The sequence below is a fragment of the Phasianus colchicus genome, chromosome 1 (genome assembly GCF_987193195.1).
Source record: "Phasianus colchicus chromosome 1, bPhaCol1.hap1.1, whole genome shotgun sequence".
Taxonomy (NCBI): domain Eukaryota; kingdom Metazoa; phylum Chordata; class Aves; order Galliformes; family Phasianidae; genus Phasianus; species Phasianus colchicus.
This window is the reverse complement of record NC_143436.1, coordinates 183,249,962-183,273,829: the sequence shown is the minus strand read 5'-3', so window position 1 is coordinate 183,273,829 and position 23,868 is coordinate 183,249,962. Positions and strand designations below refer to the sequence as shown.

The 23,868-nt window shown below is 39.3% G+C and overlaps 1 protein-coding gene across 4 annotated transcripts in view; it reads right to left on the bottom strand.

Moving 5' to 3' along the window:
• Window positions 1-23,868, bottom strand: part of PDGFD (platelet derived growth factor D) — a 137,614-nt gene that overhangs the window by 22,324 nt on the left and 91,422 nt on the right. For all 4 annotated transcript variants that reach the window (XM_090133938.1, XM_090133937.1, XM_031595891.2 and 1 more), the window contains 2 exons: window positions 10,537-10,596; window positions 4,788-4,989 (listed from right to left, as the gene is read on the bottom strand). In XM_090133938.1, the coding sequence (XP_089990064.1) occupies window positions 4,788-4,989; window positions 10,537-10,596 (262 nt within the window). The remainder of the gene's footprint in view (window positions 1-4,787; window positions 4,990-10,536; window positions 10,597-23,868) is intronic.

Below are 23,868 nucleotides of genomic sequence, written 5' to 3'. Positions count from 1 at the left end.
AGGTTGTGTAATTGCTCTGGTTAGAAATATTCAAACCTTGACTAGGGAAGGCCCTGTGTAACCTGGTCTAAATTTGAAGCTGGTCCTGTTCTGGGCAGAATTTTTGGTGAGGTGATCCACAGAGTACTCTTGTAATCAAAATTAATCTTTTTACCTATGACTGATAAAATTCCAAAATATCTGTATGTTTGCTGTCTTTCCTGAAAAGGTACCGACACTGCCAACCATATGGTTGATTATATGGTTTTAGAAATATGATTTTGGTCTGTTGTGAAGGCAATACAGATGTGTGGAACTAACTAGACTTTGGGATGACACTCAGCACTATATCATGTTGACAACAGGCCACCTCAAGCATTGTCTGTACGTATACAGAATAGAACACAGAACACTTTTAGAATTTCAAAGACATTAATCTGCTTAACTTTCATTGAGGGATTTACCCACATTGCATAGGAAAATAGAGAAGAGACAGCCTATCCACTGACTGTCCTCTCCTTGCAGAAATCTGCATTTTCTTGGCTCTTGCTGGAATCAAGCAAACCACTGCCAATTCTTCTAAAATTTCTAACTCCTGTTCTCTTTTTATCAGCTAAAGAGATGTGTATATACAAGAGGCAGGCACTTGCATCTTGTATGTACTCATTAGCTTGCCCCTGCTCATATTTTGTGCATCAGTATGTGGTGGAACTGCAGAGTGGTGTGAGCAGTGTGCCATGCAGGGGTCCAGAGCTCACTTCCAGATCCATGAATGTCTTGCACCCCTTATGTCCAGCATTCATACTCCCATGTATGCTTGAGCTGTGCCAGGTAGTGCAAATCACTGTATGTATGGTCAGAGAAATTCAGAGCAGCTATAGGTGCTTGCAGCTATGATGAGGTTGAACCTGAAATGGAAAATTCAGTTCCTGACATATAGTAAACAGTTAAATCTTCCACTGGTTTAATTACCAGAATACACTAACATTGATTAAATTATTCTTTTTCATATAGAGTTTTGATCAAACCCTAGGGCTTTTAGTCTTCAAAATATGGTCAAGGGTAATCAGCATTCTCCTGCACTGCTCAATGATGCTGCAATAAGCAGTTTGTTAAATATACCTGAAAACTCTGGGAGCTGCCCAAATCTTTCCCTTGGGAGCTGGGGAAAAGATGCTGTGATTTGGATTTAATTCAGACTCACAATGCCAAGATGAACCTCCTCAATATGGAAACTACTATTTCAGAAGAACGAGAGATCAGAATTTCAGAGGGATTGTAACCGTCTGCATGAAACAAGGTTCACAATATATGGGCCTATTATAGACTGGCAAACCAATTATCAGCTGTGGTATGGGTCAAGTAGTGAAAGCAGGCCAAACCATCACTGTCAGAAATGGACATAGCTTCACTGAAATCAATGGAATTGAACAGCTTATTCCAGTGATAAATAATATGCTGCAAGTTTCACTAGCTTTTAAAAAAGGTTTAGTAAGAAAAGCTTTCACTGCAATGACTTACAATAACGCCACGTAAAGCATGAGGGAAAATCTCATTTGTTACAGAGGAGGAAGAATGTGAATGTAGATCTGAATTATGCTGTGAAATGAAAGAATGTGTGCCATTTGCATGCAACAGACACCTTGGTTCCCAATCTAGAGAGGAAGAATTATACTGCTGTTTTTTTTTTAGCAGAGAGAATACTTTGTATTAGCAGCTACTCTAGAAGGTATTCTATTTACTCAGAATATTCACGTGTGCCATGAGCGAGGTCTGGTGCACTGAAACTTGCTGGCAGCAATCCCAGAACCTTTCGAGGAAGTGTACATGGATGTCTGCAGTAATTTATTGGCCACTGTTTGCAAACTCCTGAGAAATGACATTCCTGAGCTCAAACTTTGTTTAACTTCTTGCTAGAGCACTGCAACAGTGATAATTACAAGGTATTGTTAAGGATGGTGCTACTTGCTTGATATTTGGGAACTGCTTGGCAATGGATGGCAGAAACATTCCATTAAGACTTGTGGTCTCATCTTGCTGTTCCCCTTCTAGAGAACAGTTTGGCAGTGCTAGCAAGTTTTTATTTATTTAACCTGAAAGTCGCCACTGTAGACAGATGTTATTACAAGAATGTCCCACCTGATTAATTTCTCCTGATAGCCAAAGGCTTCTTGCATATTCTTTCTCAAAAAGAACATGATCTAAGGCAGGTGTAGTCTTGCTCATTACCAGAATGAATCCACATATGTTATGAGGTCTATTTATGAAAAACGTGTATTTCTAAAGATGACTCCTTACTATATGTAGACATTAGGATCTAATTCTATGATAGGTATTGAATTTTTTCTTACCAAATTACTATGACACTGAGGTCAGATGCAACATATTGGTGTAAAGCAAAAGGAATTATTTAAGGGATGCACTTTGATAGGACCTGATTTTTTAAGAGTCTAGGATAAGCCTAAGGCTGTAGATGACCCTGCCTTCAGCAGGGAGTTGGATTAGGCAATCTCTTGATGCTTTCCCACTTCATCTAATCTACGATCCTGCTAGTTTCAGCTTTCCTAAAATACTGTACTTATTTCCTTAATCTTGATTCATATCTCAGTGGATTACTGAATGGAAAATGAAGAAAAAATACAATTTAAATGTCATTTATTATATATTCCTGTCATCAGAATTGTCATTCAGCAATACTACCTCTTAAACTCAATTTTCTGGCACAATTTGGTATGAGTAGAGAGTTGGATAGGATCTCATTAGAGATTCATTTATATAATTTATACGACGTGTTCTGAAAATACTGTGAAAGACAAGCAGAGATTACATCAAATTTTTCTAATCTGCTCCATAGCTGTTCTGACTAAGGATAAGGAATAAAACGCAAGCTGGAACTAGAAACAGAAACGATAGATATCTGAAATAAAGGGTGATTTAATCTACTGCTCTTTTTGCTGCAAGGTTATCTCAGCATCTATAAACATTTCCCAGAGATCTACAGTGTTTGTGTTTAAAATATACCAACCAGTTCCAATTTAAAGACTTGTTAAAACTATTCCCTGCTCCTGACATCATCCAAGAACAACCCTTTAATCTTCTCAACAGTTTATGACTAAATAAAAATTCTTAACTGATTTTTTTGAAGTTGATTGTGCTGAGGCACTTCTGTCCAGAGGGCTGCTAACACTCAGAGAGTTTGGCCTTTACTTTGAAGACAAAAGGAAAAAGGAAAAACTGTTACGAAACATTTTTTTGGTGCTTATTTCTGTATCCAAGATAAAATAAATTTTAACAAAATAAATCAGGAAGTATTAAAATAATAACTAGAAAAATCTTCATATTTTTATGTTTTGTAAGACAAGACAAATTACATTTATACTAAATGAAAAAAAAACTTTATAGATCTGAATTTTCTGAGCACTATCAGAAGATCAGATTGATACCTGTATCCAACATCATCAGCCTACATAAAACAGCAAATGGTATTTTATGTTTGTGGTCATGTGCATTTATATGGGGTGCACAGTCACATATGCTCTAAGAATCAAATGAAATCTGGAGAGCAGAACGAGGTTTCTAATTATCTTCTATTAAAATTAAAACAGACCTTTAATTTCTTTTGGATATATTTCTTCAGAGCTGAGTCCAGCCTCCCTGTTTCAAAGACCCCTAGATGAGATCAAATTGATCTCAAAAGCGATGCATTGCAGACAGGTGACATAAGCACATAGAATATGGGGTGCTGTGGTTGTCTGAAATTTTTGATGAGCTAATGTGGAATTAAGCAAGGTGATCCAACTTTCAGTAGATGGATGCTCAGGGCTTTATTGTAGACTTCTTTGAAATGCTGAGCCAAAAACCAGAGATGGTCACCACATTTGAAAAGCTGCCGCCTAAATCGGCTGTACAACTAATATCCTGTACATGCCTGCAATCATCCTGCTGCTCCAAGGTCAGCAGGCATAGGAGAGCCAACAGCTTCACCACTTACACTCAGGATAGTGTGGCCACATGTAAGCTGCCCATCAGGAATGCCAGTTGGCTTCTGTCAACTCCTGATTCATGCCCAGCAGTGATGTGGGAGAATGACACATGGCCTGGGCCAAAACTAAGTAGAGACCATGCTGACAATTTGGATGATAATCAATAGTGGGTTTTTTTATCGTTATGGGTTTGCTAGCTTATCATCTCTTAACTTCACCATTTGGTGGATTATTTGAACTAACAGAAGGAAACAAGAAACATAACCCAGAAGTGCGTTCTTTGCTCAATTACAGACAAAGATGTTAAGCCACAGTAATGTTTGCTGGCAACATAATGAAAAACAGCGAGATGCTCACATCCTAAAAAAACAGCTGCATGTACAGGTGTCTGGAGCAGATGCCTCCCTAAGCACAATGTGATAAAAGTGATTATTTCTTACTCAACAAAGAACAATCCCAAACAGGGTATTTAACGGAGGATGATAGTGCAGGTAATTAGGAGCCCCATGCCTTACACATAAAGTAATGTTTAAGAGAGTGAAGCTGAGAACCATCTGTACTTTACACATGGGTCTATGTTTGTGTTTGCAAGCAGTTGTGGGCAGTTTTCAACCTGATTTCTCAGATTTTTCAGCTGATATCCTACTCAGTAAGGTTTAAATGTCTTATTCCTGATTTTAACAGATGGCACCTTGCCCTATAACTCAAAAAAGAAAAAAAAAAAAAAAGCAACAGAATGTCATACTTGAACAAAGGACATTTCTAAGTGGAGCAAAGGAATAGCCTGCTTTTCCCACAAAAGATGTACTTTGTGCTTTTTCCTACCTTTGGACTTCCTATCATGGTAGCTCCTGCCTCGATAATGGTGGCCACTTTCTGTGTACAAATTTTCGAGATCTTCTTTCCAGGAGTCTGGATTGAAGTGTTTAAGCAGATCTTCCACAGTGTCAAATGCAGCAATAGTCTGATCCAAGGCCTCTGCTGTGAGCGTAGGGTCGGTCACTGATGGAGAGGGATAGGAGACCCCCTAAGAGTGACATACATCTCAGTGTACTTGGAAAAATTATACCACCATACAAAACAATTAACAACAGTCCCGTTTCATTACTGACTGAAACAGCTACTTTGGGCCATCTTTTGAAGTTCTTAGCTGGGTCAGGTTGCATTATGACTGTGTTTTATTTTGCAAGGAGAAGAGACACCAAACTCTCAATGAAATCCAGGAGGAGACAGCACTGCTGAACTGACCACTTACACTTTCCTCAAAGGGGATGGTGGTTTGTACATGTGCCAAGAAATAAGGGAAATGCATTTTGAAACCACTGGGATGGCCGCAACCACAGAACAGAGGTGCCTTGCAGTGCTGGGTTGATGCCTTCGCCATTCTGCCAGCTCTGTTGGTACATCTATAAAAGGCATTTCAGAAACTGCAGCAGAAAAAGACAAGGACAACAACTCCTCTAGATTTTGTGCCCCCCTCCCGGCCCAGTTAAGACTTGAAAAGATGGCTTTTTATATTCCCCAGAATTATATGTTATGAAATACTGATGAATGCTAATTCTTCCACTCTTATACAAAAAAATAAAACATGCTTAAAAAACTGAAAGCATGATATTTGGCTCTCAATAATGTAGTAATGAATATTAGGATTATCAACATAGTGTTATCCTCACAATAATATAATAATACCAAATAGAACATTATTTGTAAGCAGGAAGGGCCAAGTACCACTTTCTGAGCATATCTGTCTCCCATTGAATTTGTAGCATAGATGGACTTTACAGAAAGACTGCAGTTACTTCATTTTTACTGGAATTAACTTTAAACTTTTTTCTTAAGTGTGATTTAGAAACACAGTATTCAGAACCCTGATGCCATCTTTTTCCTTGTCGAAGCACAACACCTCATAATATTTGTGTAAAATATGCAAAAGAAAAACTAATAATGCACATTTGTTAATTTCTGGAGAACCACAATCAGAATAGTTTTTCCTGCAGTAAAACTCATAACACAAGAGTTTTGTTTGGATTTTTGTGTTAAGCCAAATTATCAGGGCAAAGCCCTTTAAAATGAAAAAACTCTCTTCTGAAAACTCAGCTCTGAAGCAATGTAGTAGAAATATAACATTTAAAATAAATGGTCCCCCCAAATAGTTTTTTGCTTGATCTCTCAAGAAAATACATATGTTACACCATTAATCTTTGTGATTAACTTCACTCAGTTGAGTAGTAATGAAAGGCTCATCTCATCTCATATGTTACTCATATGTTTGCAGGACTGAATTCTTCAACAGTTGCTAAAATAGTTTTTGAAATGATCATTTGTTTTGTCTTTGCCTGTTAGCTGTATCACAAAATGTATCATCCTTAATATTTTATTGCTTTTGTTTGTTTCAAAATATGGACAGTCTAAAATATTATATACAAGAAAGAGAATAAATTGAAAGCATTACAATAGCATGGTCAAGAAAGCCAGGCTCTAACTTGCTGCTTATAATCCGTAGCACAAGTTTCAGAAGGTGCATTTATGCCTGTAGTGCCTCTAGAATGCAGTGCTAAGATGCAGTGCAGGCCCATTACAGGGGAAGGTATACCTCAAAGCTTCTCTCCTGACTTGTAAGGGGCTTGAAACAGCCACTGTCAAAGAGATGGGCGCCCTGGGAAATGAGAAGCTCCTGCCAGTGAAACACAGCACTGCTATCTACAGTGCTGTCACTGACCATCGTGCAGTGTGCTAATACAGTCTTTGAGGTTACAAAGGAAAAATGCATCAAAATGCAGCTAGCTTCTTGAGAAGAGTGCATGGCTGGTCTGTGATCACAGCCCGACCACGAACTGGCAATCCCCACTCCCTTTCAGAAGAGACAAAGGTAGAAGGTGCAAGGATGCTGAAGAATTACCAGCACAAAAACTGGTTTGCTCCAGTGACCCAGTGGAGCACAGCAAGGAAATCCAAACGTACCGTCATCCCTGGTGCCATTTCATAACAGATCTGTGGGTCAGCCTGTGAATTTGCAGGGCATTTCAAACTAACAGGCAGCAGGGATTCCCCATTTCCTTTTCACACAAAAACCCCTACTTGAGAGATTTGTGCAATCTAGTTTGCTTAAAGAAGAAAGCTTAACTTTTTTTCTCAGTGACAGCCAAATCAAGAGGAATTATTGCAACAGCTCAGATAACCTCCTGGCAGCTCTATCATGTGACGAGCCCAAAAGTAACTTCAAAGCTGCCAACCCAACTGCCTCTCTTTTGTCCTGCCAAGAACAAAACACAGGCTACAGAAGAGCTTGGCTTTTTGTAATCTGGCTTCTGAGATAGCATCCAAGGAGGACAAGAAGCAGTGAATAGCAAAGACTTTCTCATTATTTATTTCTTCTATATTTCTTAAAACACATTTTTAGTTTCACAGGATACAAAAGTATCTTTCCTGTCAGTGCTATTACTCGAAATTTCTACTGCATTTCCCCCGTTCTATTATGCTTTCTATTTGTATTGTGAAGCTGGCAGGCTTGTCAATGTGCATCCCAGTTATTTGTTGGTCATGACATTACATCACAAATTAAGGATACTAACTTAAAAAGGAGTGCATTTTGTTTACTTTTTTTTCCAGGTTAGCCATTCTATGTTCTTAAAATCATAGAATCATAGAATCATAGAATTTGTTAAGGACAAAAATACTGGTTTTAGCATTCTGAGGGAAAACATAAAATATGGTTATGTGTCTGATACAACCTCAGATGAGAGCATCTGCTCAAATTCAAATTTTCATTCTAAGCAATGTAATTAACCCAGATCCTAGAATGGTCCTTTGTGTTACCTGTGGGTTTCAGGAAAAAAAAAAACAACTTATTGGTCATGGTAACTTACTAACAGCAGAACAAAATGTCATCTTGTCAGCATCTAACAGATCCAGGTTTGCCCTTCAGAATCCTCAGGACCACCACAGAACACCTGAATGTTACCCTCTTGAAGAATGTGCAGCCCTTGGACTTTCTGCATTGGTGGTATCTTTGGGAAAAATTACCCAACCTCTCCACATTACTTGGAGGATAAAAAAGGGCTAGGGGGTGCAGTGAACACCAAATGGAAGATGGTACGTTTGGTTGGATAGGGGGATGGTGTAGGAAAAACAATGAAACTGGTGAAAATGAAGAAACTTGTGTTCTGCTACTGGTTTAACTGTAAGCTTCTGTGGCCATCAGCATTTTAGCTCTAATGTTGGTATTGAACTTCTCTGCCTCTAACACCCTAACAACAAATATTTAGAAATGAGTAGATGTATAAAATGAATTAAAAAATTAAAAAAAAAAATCAATATGAAAAAAAAACAAAATACCTGGATTACTGTTTGACATATTGTACTATTTATGATGTTAAGAAGGATAATTAACATGGTGTTTAACATATATGTGATCTCATTTTCATAGTTACCTGATGAGGGAGCCCTCGCCTTACATTTTCTACCAGAATCATAGAATTGTTTGAGTTGGAAGGGACCCTTAAAGGTCATCTAGTCCAACACCCCTGCAATGAACCTACAGCATGATCGAGTTGCTTAAAGTCTCATCCAGCCTGACCTTGAGTGCCTCCAGGGATGGGCATCCACCAGCTCTTTAGGCAACAATGCCAGTGCCTTACCACCCTTATTGTAAAAATCGTCTTCCTTATATTCAATAAAAATCTTCCTTTTTTCAGTTTAAAACCATTTCCCCTTGTCCTATCACTACACACTCTACTAAAGAATCTGTCCCCTTCTATCTTCTAGCCATCCTTTAGATACTGAAAGGCTACTATCAGGTCTCCCCAGAGCCTTCATTTCTCCAGGCTGATCAGCTCCTGGACTCTCAGCCTGTCCTGACAGGAAGTGTTCCATCCCTTGGATCATTTCTGTGTCTCTCCTCTGGGTACATTCCAACAGCTCCATGTCTCTCCTGTTCTGAGGACCCCACATATGCAGTACTCCAGGTGAGGTCTCATCAGTGCAGAGAAGGACAGGATCACCTCTTACTATGCTGAGCACACTTCTTTTGATGCAGCCCAGGATATGTTTGGCATTTTGGGCTACAAGTGCATATTGCTGGCTCATGTCCAACCTGCAATCCACCAGTACTCCCAAGTCCTTTTCAGCAGGGCTGTAATTTATCCTTTCATACCTCACTTTGTACTGATAGTGGGGGCTGCCATGATTTTGCACTTGGATTTGTTGAACCTCAAAAGGTTCACCTGGACCCACTGCTTCAGCCTGTCTAGATCTCTCTGGATGGCATCCTGTCCCTTGGGCATGTTGACTGCACCACACAACTTAGTGTCATTTGCAAACATGCTGAGGGTGCACTCAATCCCACTGTTGCTGTCACTAATGAAGATGTTAAAGACCACTGGTTCCAGCACTGACCCTTGTGGGACACCACGTCACTGATCTCCACCTCATCACTGAGCTGCTGACCACTGCTCTCTGGGTATGATCTTGGAACCTCAGCCTGCCAAATTTTTAAACAATGTATTCTATCAGATAAATTCTTTATTTCAATCCCATACTAGAACAAAAACTGAGCTTATATCTTTCAATAAAACAGTATCTTAGTATCTTCCTCTTGGCACAGGCAGATCTCAGATCTGCTAACATTACTACTGAGGACTTTCAAGAGAATTGTTCAAGGTTATCATAACATTTTATTGCAAAGAGCAAGTAGTAGCTGCAACTGCAGATGAGATTGGATTAACTTCTTTTAATTTTGGCATTACAGAATTTTCTCTTTGCTCGGTGTCTGGCTTAGACACTAATCTGTAGGATTTACTCTTCTTTTATTTTTTGCTCCTCCACTGGCATCTCCTCTTAATTTCTGAAACAAAGGTGCTGTCAGTAAACTCTTCCATGAATGTTCCAAGCATGGATCTCACTGGTCTCAAATTCTGCTGTGAGCACACATGTAAAGGACTGCTCATATGAAGAAGTCTAATGCTAAATTGCTACTTCTAGCGATATAGGCCGACAATTTGAATTTACTTGAGAAATGTGGGAGAGGACATGTTTTTAGCCAATGACACAAATCAAGTGCAATGTAGAAAAAAATAACTGTACACTTCCCTTCCCTTTCCCCTTTTCTTACTTTCCTTTTATTTTCCTTTTTTCCTTTTATTTCCCTTTCCTCTTCCTGACTCACATTTCATTGCTGGATATGGAGACTTTAGATACAGTGTTTTATGACAAAATCTTAAAAAAGCCTTATATGAAGAATGAAAAGCTAAATCCCTTTTTCTGCCAGTCTATTTTTAGTCTTCTATTTAGATCAAGAGCATTTCATAAATGAAAACTATAAGGAGTTTGTATCTTTTGCTTTCATCCTGGCAGAGTGAGTTTGGAAGCAAGAAATCTTTCCCAATGGCTGGTCACAACAGCTGATAGCATACTTTGAATTTCTTTCTCCTTAAAAAAACATTGGTTAAAAAGCAGGAGTTTGATAATCACTTATTTCATCCTCTGCCAAAGGTGAATAGATGGTTCCTCTGTGTAGGCACTATAATAGTGATTTGGACTCAAGCTTATCAATCCAAAATAGAAACAAACTACTTACTGAGACAGAGCTTGTGACTGATTCCCAGTTGGTTTCTGAGGCTGCATGCTGGAAATCATCCTAAAGGGAAAAAAAACACAGAAAAAATCACATTAAGGCACTGTCCTAAATTAACTACAGAACATAAAGTCTCAGCATTCAACATCATTTCTTTGAATTCTATTCCATGAAAGAAGAATTGCCATATATAATTCCTAAACTTTTCCATGGGATAACTACTACAACTAGCTACTTTCATTCAGGTTTCTCCCTTCTCACTCTCTATAAATAAGACCCTTGTAAGCTTGCTGAGGCAGGGCCAGATATTATTATTATTTGTAATATGATACACAACTGCATTCATAACAGGGTCTAATCTGGCCAATACCACTAGAAATATCTTCTAAGTACTATTAACCACTTCTGCATGTATGCAATCAGAGTGCAGTGCTGCTTCCAAAACTGACCCATTATGGAAAGAATGTGGGCATACCTTGGGTACTTAGTTATGGTGAAAAGCAAAGTAAATTAATCCATTTGAAATGCAGTCCCAATATGACTGTCCTGCTTTTGGTCTTCATACTGAACAGGATTTGCTCGTCTCTGCAGAGCACTGAATGGCACTATGCCATTTATACCAAGAAACACAGACTCTATACATTTACATTAGAAGGATCATATCACAACTCCTCTGGGCATTCATGATTAAGCTGAGCAAGGGAATAGGATTTATATCATCTAACTTTGAATAAAGCAAACATCTAAGATAGTCTTCTTCCCATTTACAGTCAACTAAAACTAGCATTTTTAGGATGCAAATCATCTGATCTATTTTAGATACCTAATCTGGGATGACGTGAATTGGATTCTAAAAAATGCTTTTTCCTCTCCACCGTCCACAAAGGCAGCCTGAGGTAACTAGCTTACATACAGATGTCAGTATTGTATGTAGACACTGACCTGTGGTCAGCTGAATCCCAACTCATTCATCTGACTAGTGATAAGCAATAATTACTTAAATGACTGGCATGAACAGGCAGGTAAGGAAAGTGGACTGAAGTGACAGTATACGAAGATTTTCTTTTCTAATAATGGAATTCATCAAGAATTTAAAGAAGATGGATCAACGTCTGATCTCATTTTACAGCGACTCAGTCTCTGCTATGCATTTAAGTTGGCATCTTAGAAAGGAAAAAAATGGAAGGCCTGCTATTCAGCTGGTCCAATCTAGACTCAACTCTGCACGGGACCATATATATGTGAAAATATTTGTTATTTCTTACGAATTCAAAAGAGAAAAATTATCACATAATCTGTCAGTTCATTGTGGTTCTTTTCAACCCAGGCCATTCTACAATTCTACGATCCTATGATTCATCAATAAATTTTTTCCTCTGTCAAGAAAGAACAGAGTTGCTTTTAGACACAAATTTCACGTATCTGGTACCAAACTGTTTTTTGCTTGCTTTAAAAAGAATTTAAAATGTCCTAAAATACATAAAATTGTTTATTCAATATTGTTACTCTTACTCTTCCTTAATATTGTTCCTTTCTCTTGATGAGGCAGCAGAACTGTAGTGATTTAAATAGTACTTTAGATGAGTAGAAGTTAAGTAACCCCATCAAACTACAGTGTCACCACATGATCACTGAAACTGTAGGGCTGTTAAAACATTTATAATTACAATGGTCATTTTTTTTTCTGTGAATACAGAAGCAAAAGATTATTGGAAAATTACTTCATGCAGGCATTTTATAATGAGTAAACAGATCAACAAATGCTATGATCAGATCATAAATAATTCAGGAGTGGTAGATTACCTTGTCCAAGTTTTCTATAAATTTGATTGCCCAGTTATTGACAAGCAATGCTCTGAAGTGCATAGAAATGGATTTAAAAAGCTCGTGGATCCTCTGGTTGTAGTTGCCAGTTGCAAAACTTGGAAATAATTTCCTATCTGTCATTAACTTCCATTTATCATTTCCAGAAAAAAAGTGGCATTCAGTCCTAAAGCATTATTTTAAAACAGGAGCAATCTGGCTCATTGAATGCCTGGAGACAAGACTGCAGACAAGGAATAATTTTGTGTTTGAAGTGATGGCCCCCTTGTGCTATCTAATTGTAGACATCAAAGCTGTTTCTTCAAATCTATGATTCTTTGAGATGGCTGATGACATGGAGCCCCTCCAACACCCTGAGACAGGCAGGTGGTACACATGCCTCTTGGATCTCAAACCTGATGACTGCGTATTTTGATTCTGTGATTATATTTCATCTGCATAAACTATTCACAACTAGATGGCTTTGTTCCACCATCACTTAAGGCAGCTGCAGTCGTTTTTGGCTTCTTAGAGCTTTCAACTTCTACAGTTTGAAAATTATTATTATCTTTGTCTTCTGCTTGCAGCTATTTCAAATAATAAAATCAATGCGGTTCTCATCATTGCAAAACTCTTTTTTTTCTCACCTAAAAAAACCTAAAGACATATCTATTTTCACTGCTATCTATTGAGTTCATACTACCTTGTTTATGTGAATTTGCATATGATCACTTGGCTTTGTTCTCTTCTGTACTTAAAATGCCATTAAAATCTTCAGTTAAAACATTAAAAAAAGTACATCTGAAAAAACAGAGTGGCAATAATTTGGCTACAGCACCCTGACAACAACACTTTTGTTCATATGTGCACCATGGCAACATAACACTATATGAGGTTTAACCAAAGCATTGCAATTACTGTTCTACAAGCAGCAAAACTACAGGGCTTTTATTTATCTTCTTATAGAAGTTACTTTTGCTGCAGAAAGTTGCCTTTCATACCTCAACTTCCAAAACTACATCTCAGGAAGCCAAACCCTGAACGTGTCCTCAGAGTTATATATGTATGGATGTTGACATATTGTCCGTGGATCCGTTTCAGACAAAGATAAGCTACTCTCATCCTCACAGACTGACATTGTTTGCTCTCTGTATTTGAGCACTGATCTCAATAAGTGAGATGGACACACAGGCAATATTTTGCTTCTCTAGAGGCTTTCACAAGAGGAGATTGTGAGGCCTAATGGCTGCAATCAAGGATAAATGAGACTGCAGATAGATACCACTGGCTGCTCAGGAGCTGCGAGGCTCAAGACATGGGGTCTGCAGAGTCAGTGGGAACAGGGAGACATGAGGAAGATGCCAGTGTTGAGGCTGGGCCTGCTGGAAGCCTGCCAGTCTGCAAAGCACGTTGTCCACGACTCCCTTTGCTGTACCATGAATCCAGCAACATGAGTCCTCAGAGCCTTGCTGAATCGCAGTCCGGTCCTCACGTTAAATACAAGAAGCACTTTCTGGTATTTCTGCAGTCCTTGATTTTTTACACACTTTATCACTGTAATCCAGTCTTTTATCATGCTGGTGCTGGAGGTCTTACTAGGTGTGGTGCCTGGGACAGGACACAACCATAACAGCACAGGCACAGCACTGGCAGCTCTCTCTCCAGATAAAGGAAGCAGCCCCATATCTCTGCAAACTCATCACTTGTCACAATCTGCACGATCTGGGGCTAACTAGATTTAGTAAAAGTTTGTTTCTTTAAGGAAATTAAGGAGCTAAAGAAACTAGGGAATGATGAGCATGACAAAGGAAAAAATAGCATAGAGAAGCTGAAAGTGCTGCTACGCACGGTTCATTCATAGTATTTAGATGTCAGCTTCAAACCATATAGCAGAGAAGCTGCTTCTAGAGGTTTGCAGAGTAATAGTGCTAAAGAATATTCTCAGCCACAAAGCAGGTTCTGCAAAACCAAATGAGAGCAAAAGGGAGCATATTCAAAGAGTTCCTGAGCAGAAACAGAAGGAAATCAGGATTATTCACTAAAGCATAAAACTGAATGACTGGGATAGTGGAAGCCCTGTAAGAAAAAATAGGGTAAATTAAGAAGAGATGAAATTATCCGGACATTAAAATTAATAAGAGAAAAATCGATGGCAACTATTTTAAAACAATACTCAAAATGCATTTATTGCAGTCAGAGCTGTGAGCAGACAGCTAGCTGATATGCAGATAAGCTTGCAATTGTAGTTGTATCAAATTATTCTAAAACTGCAATAAAGTCTTCCTTTTTTTCTGTTTTTGTTCCTATAACAAGCATTAATGCCATTGTTTTCTCTGAACACTGAAATTTACTGTTATTAGATTTTATATAGAAAGCAGCAGATGTTTTTAGCAAATAAAACACAAACTCAGTATATACTGTGTAACAGAAGCAGTGTTAGGGCAAGTAATGGGCAAAATAAAAGTCACAGTTCCATTACAGATAATGCTGTTACAAATACTCAGGTTTTTACACCTCCACTGATTCATTATAATTTCCCAGGCAGTGTTTTAGTATAGTCCAATTTCTATTCTTAAAGATAAATAAAAAAATAAAGATGTACACTTTGAAATAGCTTTACTGTGTTTTCGATCCATCACATTATGAAGTTTTAGCTTTCCTATCAGAATGATATTTATTACTACTTTTCCTAAAGATGCTAAAGGATACCTCTTTTCCCACAGCAAACCACTCACTGGGAATGGATAGGCTGCATTTTTCTTATCTACAGTGATGGCCAAATCACCACTCCATAATATTCTGGGTGTCTGGGCTTTAAAATAAAAGATCTTGAATTTGGAAAGAGTAAAACAATGATTATTTGTAATGTAGAAATCATGCTGTACAAAAGAACACAGTAGAGGACGGTGTCTTACAAGTTCAGAGCTCATTTAACTTGGTCTCTCCAGATAACAACCTGTAGTTACCTTCAAGAGGCCATTACCAATGATAACATGGTCTTTTCTTTAGCAATGCAAGAGTTTAACAAAATCAGGAAGCTGTAATCAGAGCTGTAACTCAGAGGGCTGAAGATCCCCTACAAGGACTGAATGAGAGTTGGACGTCTTCAACCTGGAGAAAGCTCCAAGAAGACTTTATAGTGGCCTTCCAGTACTTGAAGGGGGCCTACAGAAAAGTTGGGGAGGAACTTTTTATAAGGGCATGTAGTAATAGGATGAGGGCAAACAGCTTTAAACTGGAAGAGGTTAGATTTGGGCAATATCAAAAAGAAATTCTTTACTTGTGAGGGTGGTGAGACACTGGAACAGGTTTCCCAGAGAGGCTGTGGATGCCCCCTCCATGGAAGCATTCAAGGCCAGGCTGGATGGGGCTGTGAGCAGCCTGGTCTAGAGGGAGGTGTCCTTGCCTATAGCAGGGAGTTGGAACTGGATGATCCCAAAGGTTCCTTCCAACCCCAACCATTCAATAACTGTGATTCTAATCTGAAGCCAGTCATATTCAAATTGGAAGTACAATCACGTTACCTCTGATGGAAACTATTACTGGAACAGATAAGGCATGAACAAATGAATTTTAACCTCACAGAATTTTCCTTTCTATTTCTTGGTGCAGTCCTATAAGGCATGCCATCCACAACACCACTGCTCCAAGGTCAGTAACAAAAGGTCAGACAGCCACCACCAAGTGTCTGATCCCAAGCACAATACTATGATCCCTATCCTTTAAAAGAAGGCATAAATTAGTTTCTGAAGTCCAGTTGCCACTACATATCAGTGGTACAACCTTATCAGTTATGACTAGCTAATACTAGTGCAAAATGACATATAAAATCACTCTTGATTTGCTCTGACACATTTATTGCTTATAACTGAGCACGAAGCATAAGATGCTTAAAATTTCAAAGTGTGAGTCTGTAATAATGATTTAGGTTAACTGCAGTTTGATACATCTAAAGTAAAAGTAAGACTGAAACAGAAAAATACATTTAAAGATGTCTGATCAATACTTCTTTTCATCCTTCACCTAGTTTTGGAATTAAACATTGCTGGTTGTATAGCATGACAGTGGCCAAGACCCTGACATTTAAATGATCCTTCTAAAAGGTCAGACAGTACTCGTTGAAATGAGACAATAAAAGTGCCTTTGAAAAATCAGATGTCACCCAGCATTGAGCTGCCCATGAGCACCCCATCTGATGCATACACTCATGAGGGACTTTGCCATGCTGCACAAAGCATGCATTAGCTTTGATTTCCCTTTTACCACAGAGTCCTATCCCTAGATGTCTGTGTACATAGGATTATGTTTGTTAGTAGCAAATCCAGTGCATGCTGCACTTAAGCAAAATATAAATTAACCCAAATTCACTGCAAATATCTGCAGTTCCCCCTTCATCATTTTTACCAGAATAGTAAATTTTACCAGTGCATTTAGACACTAGGATGTACAGCTTGACACAGTCTTCCACATCACCTCTTCCAAACCCTAATGATTTCAAGCAGATCCATCATCATCAGTAGCTCAGTTCATTTTGAACCTAGTTAGATTTTCTTTCCTCTTTCAAGCTCCTCAGATTGGATGGCTGTCTCCAAGCTAAATTTATCTTTACTGCACTTACAGAAGTGCCAGCTTTGTCCTTTTCTTCCTCTCTGGAGTGTTCCTCCTGCAGTGCTTCTGAAGAGATGTTTTATCTCCTCTCAGCATCCGTTTTATTATGCTAAGCAAGCCAAGTTGTCTTGGCCCTCACTGAGAAATGTCTTCTCCTCCGCCGACTGTCCTGTGACCATTCGCTGAGCACAGTCCAAGAAAGATGTGTTTGCTCTGTGTTATGGGGACTACAGAAAGTATCCCAGAAAAGTGCAATTGCTGCCTCTTTAGTACTTCTATGCCTAGTACACCCGCAGATATTCTTCCCCAGCTATGCTAACCAGTGAGATACCATTTAGCAACCAATGTTTTTATTATTAATCTCTGAGTGATCTCCTTGATCTTTCTGGACGGTTGCATTTCACTGCAAACCAGCTCTCTGGTGTTCAAGGTCACCCAGTATTCCTCTCTGATATTCTGATTTTCCAGTTCATGGGCAATGCACTTTAGCTCTGTGTGTGCTGCAAAATTCATTAACACACTACAGTGACAGGTTGTGCTCTTGTCCTTCGGGCCAAAAATAAAACTCATCATAAGACCAACCCTTTAGAAACTCCCATTAGTGAGCTCTCCCTTGCTGGATACTCCCTCTTGTATTACAGCAAACCGTATCCTCTTCAACTGCCTTGAGGCTCTTTTATTAATTGCCATCTCCTGTTAATTGCCACCTCCTCCGGTTAAGTGACCGTCTTCTGCATGGTGCCAGGTGAGATCCTCCTGTGAAGTCCTGTTAGTTTTGTTGTACAGAACTTCCGTCCTCTCAGACTATTCTTCAGGCCTCACAGGAGCTCCTTTAATAAACAGATGTGGATTTTTTCTATTTTCCTGTACTTTTAACTACATTCTCCAGTGCCAAGTGCCCTATCTAGGTCAGACTAATGAGCGCGCAGTAGCCCTGGCCACTCTTCTCCTATTGATGCTATATATTTTTCTGCATTTGCTATAACTACAAGAGCCCATGTTCACCATATCTCACTCTAGGGATGCAACCCAGGCATGTGAAGTTAATAGTGTGGCTGCTCTCTGTGCTCTTTGTATTGTATAGAAAGAGAGACCGGCTATTGGCAGCAATTCTTTGTGCTTCGTGCAGGCAGTCTGCAGTGCCCATCTCTGGTGTTCAAGTGCACCTGACCACAATACTGGTCCAATTTAAGAGCACTGATTCCTCTGTGATGCTCTATGGGGGCACAGTTGTGGGGAGCAGATGGTGTCATGGAGCTGAAAGGTGAGCAAGAGATTGGGCGGAAGTGTCCCCAGGAGCTGCAAACTTCCAGCATGGAGTCCAGTGCCCTTGAGAGGAGGACCTTAGTGAACTTCTGTCATACTGACTGCAGGATTTTTGGAAGCAGCTCTCTGGTAATAGTGGAATCTGCCCTGAGCAAAATTGAGAAAGCTGACACTCTGCTTGCCCTGCAGTGTCCAGGTGGGCAAAAAAGTCCTCCAGAGTTAACAGAAGGCAGAGACAGCTGGTTATTTCGGGTTCTTCTTGTTGGCATTGACTTATCCTAAAAGGGAATGTGCTGCAGGGCCCTGGTACATGGTTAGAAGAAAAGGGGACAGCTACTAATTTTCTTTCTTTCCATTTGGGTTTCTACCTGTTTTTATAGATTTATGCACATTGTATAGTACCTGAAAATAATCATTAACAAAAACAGCCTAATCTCATTTAATATTCAAGTTTCCCACTGTTCTATGAGACGGATCTGCTAAGTGCTCTGAAATGCACAGTCATATCTGTAGATGAGGGGTGGGAGAAAAAGCAGGGGGAGTTATAATGATGATGAAAAACTCTAATGGAGCTAAGCAACTTTAATTCCAAAGCTGAGGAGACAGTGCAAAAAGATACCGGAAGGGACCTTAGGTGTCCTCGCAGCAATCCCTGCCTAATGATTTTTTGTGAAAGATCCATTTGTTTTTGAGCACTCTCCCAGAGGATGCTGTTAAATTCTGCAGTAAGCATGCAGCAGGAGCATGTGTTGTGTTTCACAGATAATGCAAAGCAAAACAATTTGTTCACCCTCCTGTCTTTACTGGAAGGCACTGCGTTTTTTAGGACAACATAAAAGGACTTCTATATAAAGTTTCTAAGATGATAAGAGCAATCATAAAAATAGCAAGAATGCATAATCTCTGAGGAATACAAGAACCAATTTCTCTTAGCTTTTCCAGGTTTTTGATGGGATCAAAAGCAGTTGATTAATTCGAATAGGGGGACCGTTTGCTTGGAATCGCTTTTAATTTTGGTCTAATAGCAAGGAAAACTTTTCAGACTGAGCTTTCAGACTCAAATCTATTGTACAAAATGACACTGCTGTTCAAGCTAAATATCTTTACCCTAGGTAGAGTCATGCTTCTCATTTCTTTTATGCACCATTCTTCTGAACATCAATTATAGATAATACTGTGAATGAAGACTAGATAAAAAGAAAACATCTTTATCTTGCCCCCTTTTTGTAAGCAGCCTAACTAAAGAAACAGATCTTATCAGTTCCAGAATTTGTTTACTGGTTTGGGAAATCCTTCCAAAACATGGAACTAAGATCACAGTCTCAGAACCAGCAACGTGTGTACTGGGTCAGCATTACTGCATGACACATTGTTATTTAAGTTCAGACTGAATACAAGAGTAACTAAGTAGACTAAGGCTGGCTGAAGAATTACAATAGGCTAAATATTCTTAAAGCAATGGAAATTTAGAGGAGCAGTTTATTTCAGTTTAACACTAATGACCTACAAAATGTCACACAAATTGAAGCTGGAAAAAAACATTAGAAGTTGGAAAAAAAATAAATTAGGTCTTTTAAAGACCATTTAATACAAAGAAATATTCCAGGACTACCAGAGGTCAGGAGCAGAGGTAGGAAAGAAAAATAAGCTTTCATTTAGAAGAATGTAAATGGAAAAAAAAGGTCTAAACCAGAAATCATATTTGATGTCACAGACAGACTCGGAAAGGAACTAGTGCCAAGAGCCTGGGCAGAGAAAAAAGGAACAACATGAAACTTAATCTGCAAGTTATTTGGTAGCATGGCACGCAAAGTGACACATAGGGACACTGCAAGAGTGTGGGGAGCAAGCTTTCTCCACACCAAAGGTATATCAAAACTCCCCAGGTGACAGTCTCCTAGTGTCCATGGGAAGAGGTGGGTACTCTCCTCACTGCTGGGGTATGGGTGAGCATCTGCATATCCCTCCACGGCAGGGCTGTGCTCAGAACACCATGAAGCCTGTGGGCACTGGTGGCTTTGGTAGAAAACAGTGATGTGTTCTCCACACAACAGCCACAAGCAGCCAGTTTTAACCATTCTAATCCTGGTATCAGTCCTGGTATCAGTATCAAAACTGGAAATTGCTTCATAGTCTTATCTACGGGGAAGTCAAGGCAGCTCCATACTCATGCCATTGCCACCTTGCAGTGCTGGTCTGAGCAGACCAGGCTTTGGGGTTCTTCACCTCCTTCAGCAATGCAGGCTTACAGGGAGAAAACACCATGAGAGAGCCAGAGAAACTCTAATTGTGGTTTAAAAAATTGAGTCTTGCCTGAATACCAGACAGCATTTTTTTTGACCTAAACTACACTCTAAGCTTTTATTGCTGGTCCTAATTCAGCTCTCTCATCCATCCTGCCTGCTGTTGTTTGGGATGACAAACCCTCCTGAACATGCCACAGCTCCACCAGAAAATCAGCACATGTAAAAGTCTCCAGACTAATGCATGTTGTTGGCATTACAAGCATTTTCTCTGCTTTTGAACTCTTTCATAACACACCTGGAAGATGTTCCCTAGCTAACATGGAGCTAGCAATGCTATCTTTTTTTTTTTCATCAGAGCTAAGTAATGATGTTTTTTTTTCTGTTGAATTCATAGATACCACTGACTGTAACTCACTACAGAAAAGACCAATCTCCTCATAAGAACTCTTGGGCTGCATTTACATTACTATATAAAATGAGGTAGTGATCCATCAGAAACAGCCTGCATGCTGGAAGCAGCCCAGTATCTGTGCTAGCTCCCAAACTAACCATGCTAACAATGCATGCAAAAAAACCTGTCCTTATGCTTTGGTTCATGGATAGCATGTTTGATTGGCTACTGTGTAGTCATTCCTGACAATTTGGGATACAAGTGCTTCTTTATTAGAGGATCTGATCCTGCAAGAGTTTGTACTTATGTAACAATTTTTTAAATAGGATTTATCTCATCAAGTTTAAAGTGAATAGGAATCCTGCAACTAATAAAAGATGAGTGTGAATATGCATATGTAAGGAAAAATCAGAAACAGCCTGTGACACATCTGTCATCTACACTGTTATGAAGATACGCATGGACTTTTATAAAGTGCTCAGAGTAAAACAGAAGGCTGCAAATTTAATAGAGAAGTATGTCTTAAAAAATCTCAGTCAGATTTATGCAATGCTATGACTGTCTTTGGAAAAATTTTGCATAGCATGAAGGTCATTTGAGCTAGAAGCAATGTGCTGAGCACAGAACGGTGCAGGCTTGCATGCACAGGGACTTCTTCAGCACAGGGGAAGGAATTTTTCTGATGACCTTTGCCTGGAATTGCAGAGTCAGATTGAGGCAAAAAATTGTTAAAAAGAAGTGTAGAGATTGCAAGAGCTCCAGGTACAATGCATCCCAAGGAGGAAGAAGGTAAGAACAGCCACTGGCCTTTTCCCAGCCACCAGACTCGTGCAAGAAGCAAAAAGCTCTGTGGCTCGGCATGCTCTGAAGCCAAGGTTTGCTGTTTCATCTTCTTGGTTTGGAATCCGGAAATGCTCTTCTCCATTTTGTAGTCAAACAATTTCTTAAATTAAAGAGTATCTCAGGAAAGTCTGGCACATAAACAAACATCCAAGAAGAAGAGTGCTGCTGACAAAGCCCTTTGTTTAACAATCTGGCAATGCAACCCACCTTGCTGGTACAGAATCCCTGACTGCAAACAGGAACAACACAGGATGCCTCTGTAGTGTCTTGCTGAAGTTAAGCCCATGGCACTCCACAGAGGATCTGTCTGTCTGTCTTCCAGGTGGGAAAACTGGAGCTGTGAGGTGTCTGGGCCTGTAGGGCCTGGCCCAGAGCCGCCACCATAAGGCTCGTGAGAGCAGCAGGCCAGCAGCTCAAAAATAACCCAACAAAAAACATGTCCATCTTTGTGTGGGCATGGAAATCTCAAAAATACTATCTCAGTTCAGCAAAGGGAAAGTTTACCTTGGAGAAATGCAGCCTAATGTCTTTCTAAATACAAGCTGAACAGGAAGATACACCTAGGAAACCATAGCTCAAAAACAGATTGTGCTAACAGAGGAAAACACACCGAAAGACATTCCCATTGCCATGGCAACCAAGTTGGCCACAGTCACATAGACCTGGCTAAGCATGGTTTCAGGTGACATTGTTCTCATAGACAGCCCTGGAAACACTTGAGATTCACAGGTTCACACAGATTCAGTTCCCTTCACTATCATAGAGATACTGTAAAAAGATGAGAAATGGTGGAGGAGTTTTGAAAAGAACATAAAAAAAACTCTGTTTGGATTGGATAGCCTGATTTTTTTTAAGATTAAAAGCTGAATGCGGGTGTTACTGATTGGCTACGCAATAAACAAAGAAGTGTGAAAGGACTCTACAAAGATCTGAAACAGACAGACATCCATGACAGACAGATTTCTTAATCATAAATTAGGAAGGAATGTAATTGCATGCAATGGTATTGCCTTTGAAAAGAGGATATTAAAACTGATCATCAAAGAAAAAATGTCTTTCTGACAGTGATTTATTAGTTTATGGTTAAATCTCCCACAAGGAATGCTCCTGCTCTTGTTATATTCAAAAATGGTAACAGATGAACAACCGGTACACTTACAATGAAGAAAATTCTTGTCCTTAGAGAAAAATGGGCCGAATGACTTCCTATCTCTAAATTCTCAGATAGTATGTTTGGCTGCACCACATACTACTGAATAATAACAAAAGAAGCCTACAATCCCTTCTAAATTTAGACATGGAAACCTTAAAATGAATTAGTATCATTTGATCCAGGACTGTAAGTATTTTCCAATGATTACAGCTGTTGCAACAAACAAGGCAAGGATTTATTCTGCAAGCAATTAAATACACATTATTGTCAATGCTTTGTTTCCCCTGGTTTGCCAAAAATGACAAAAACACGGTGAAGTGTTCTAAGGTTGAAACAGACCTGCAATGCAAACTTGGGCTAGACCAGTGCAAAAGCAAGACTGTGCTGCCAGGCTTTGTAAAATAATGTTGACACAACTGCATGAATAATGGTGTAATAGAAAACATAAAGTTGAACCCAGGAGCCCACCTCTACAAGACATGCAGTGTGAAGGTGTGTAAGTCTTGTTTTGAATTAAAAGAAAACTGCAATTAACACTCGCTGTGCGTGGCTTCACTGGTTCTTCAGTGTAGGTTGGAGGTCCAGCACATTTCATTTCACCAGTCACTTTTGCTGGAGCTTTGTTGGAAGGAAGGCCTAGAAGCAGACTGCCTTCCTACTCTTCTCCAACACAGCTCACACAGAAGTTAAACTGCACCTTCGGCTTTTGTGCAAAAGTAGAACAGAAACTGATCAGCAGGAAACGCCGTGTGGGAAGAACAGTCCATTTCCTCTTCCCTTGCAGCCAGACAAGAGTTACTTAACAACTCTTCACAGCACTGGTAAACAAGCCCAGTGTTTAATTAATCTCTTACAGAATCAAAAAATGGCATCTCTGTTCTCCCTACAATTTTGTAATCTAGAATTAGATTTCTATTAGAAAAACCTCTGTCCAGTGTTACCAAAGCAAATAAAAAGTAAATTCTTCATATATTATTCCATATGCTAACATTCTAAAGTTGCTAGTAAAGCAGAGTTAAAGGACG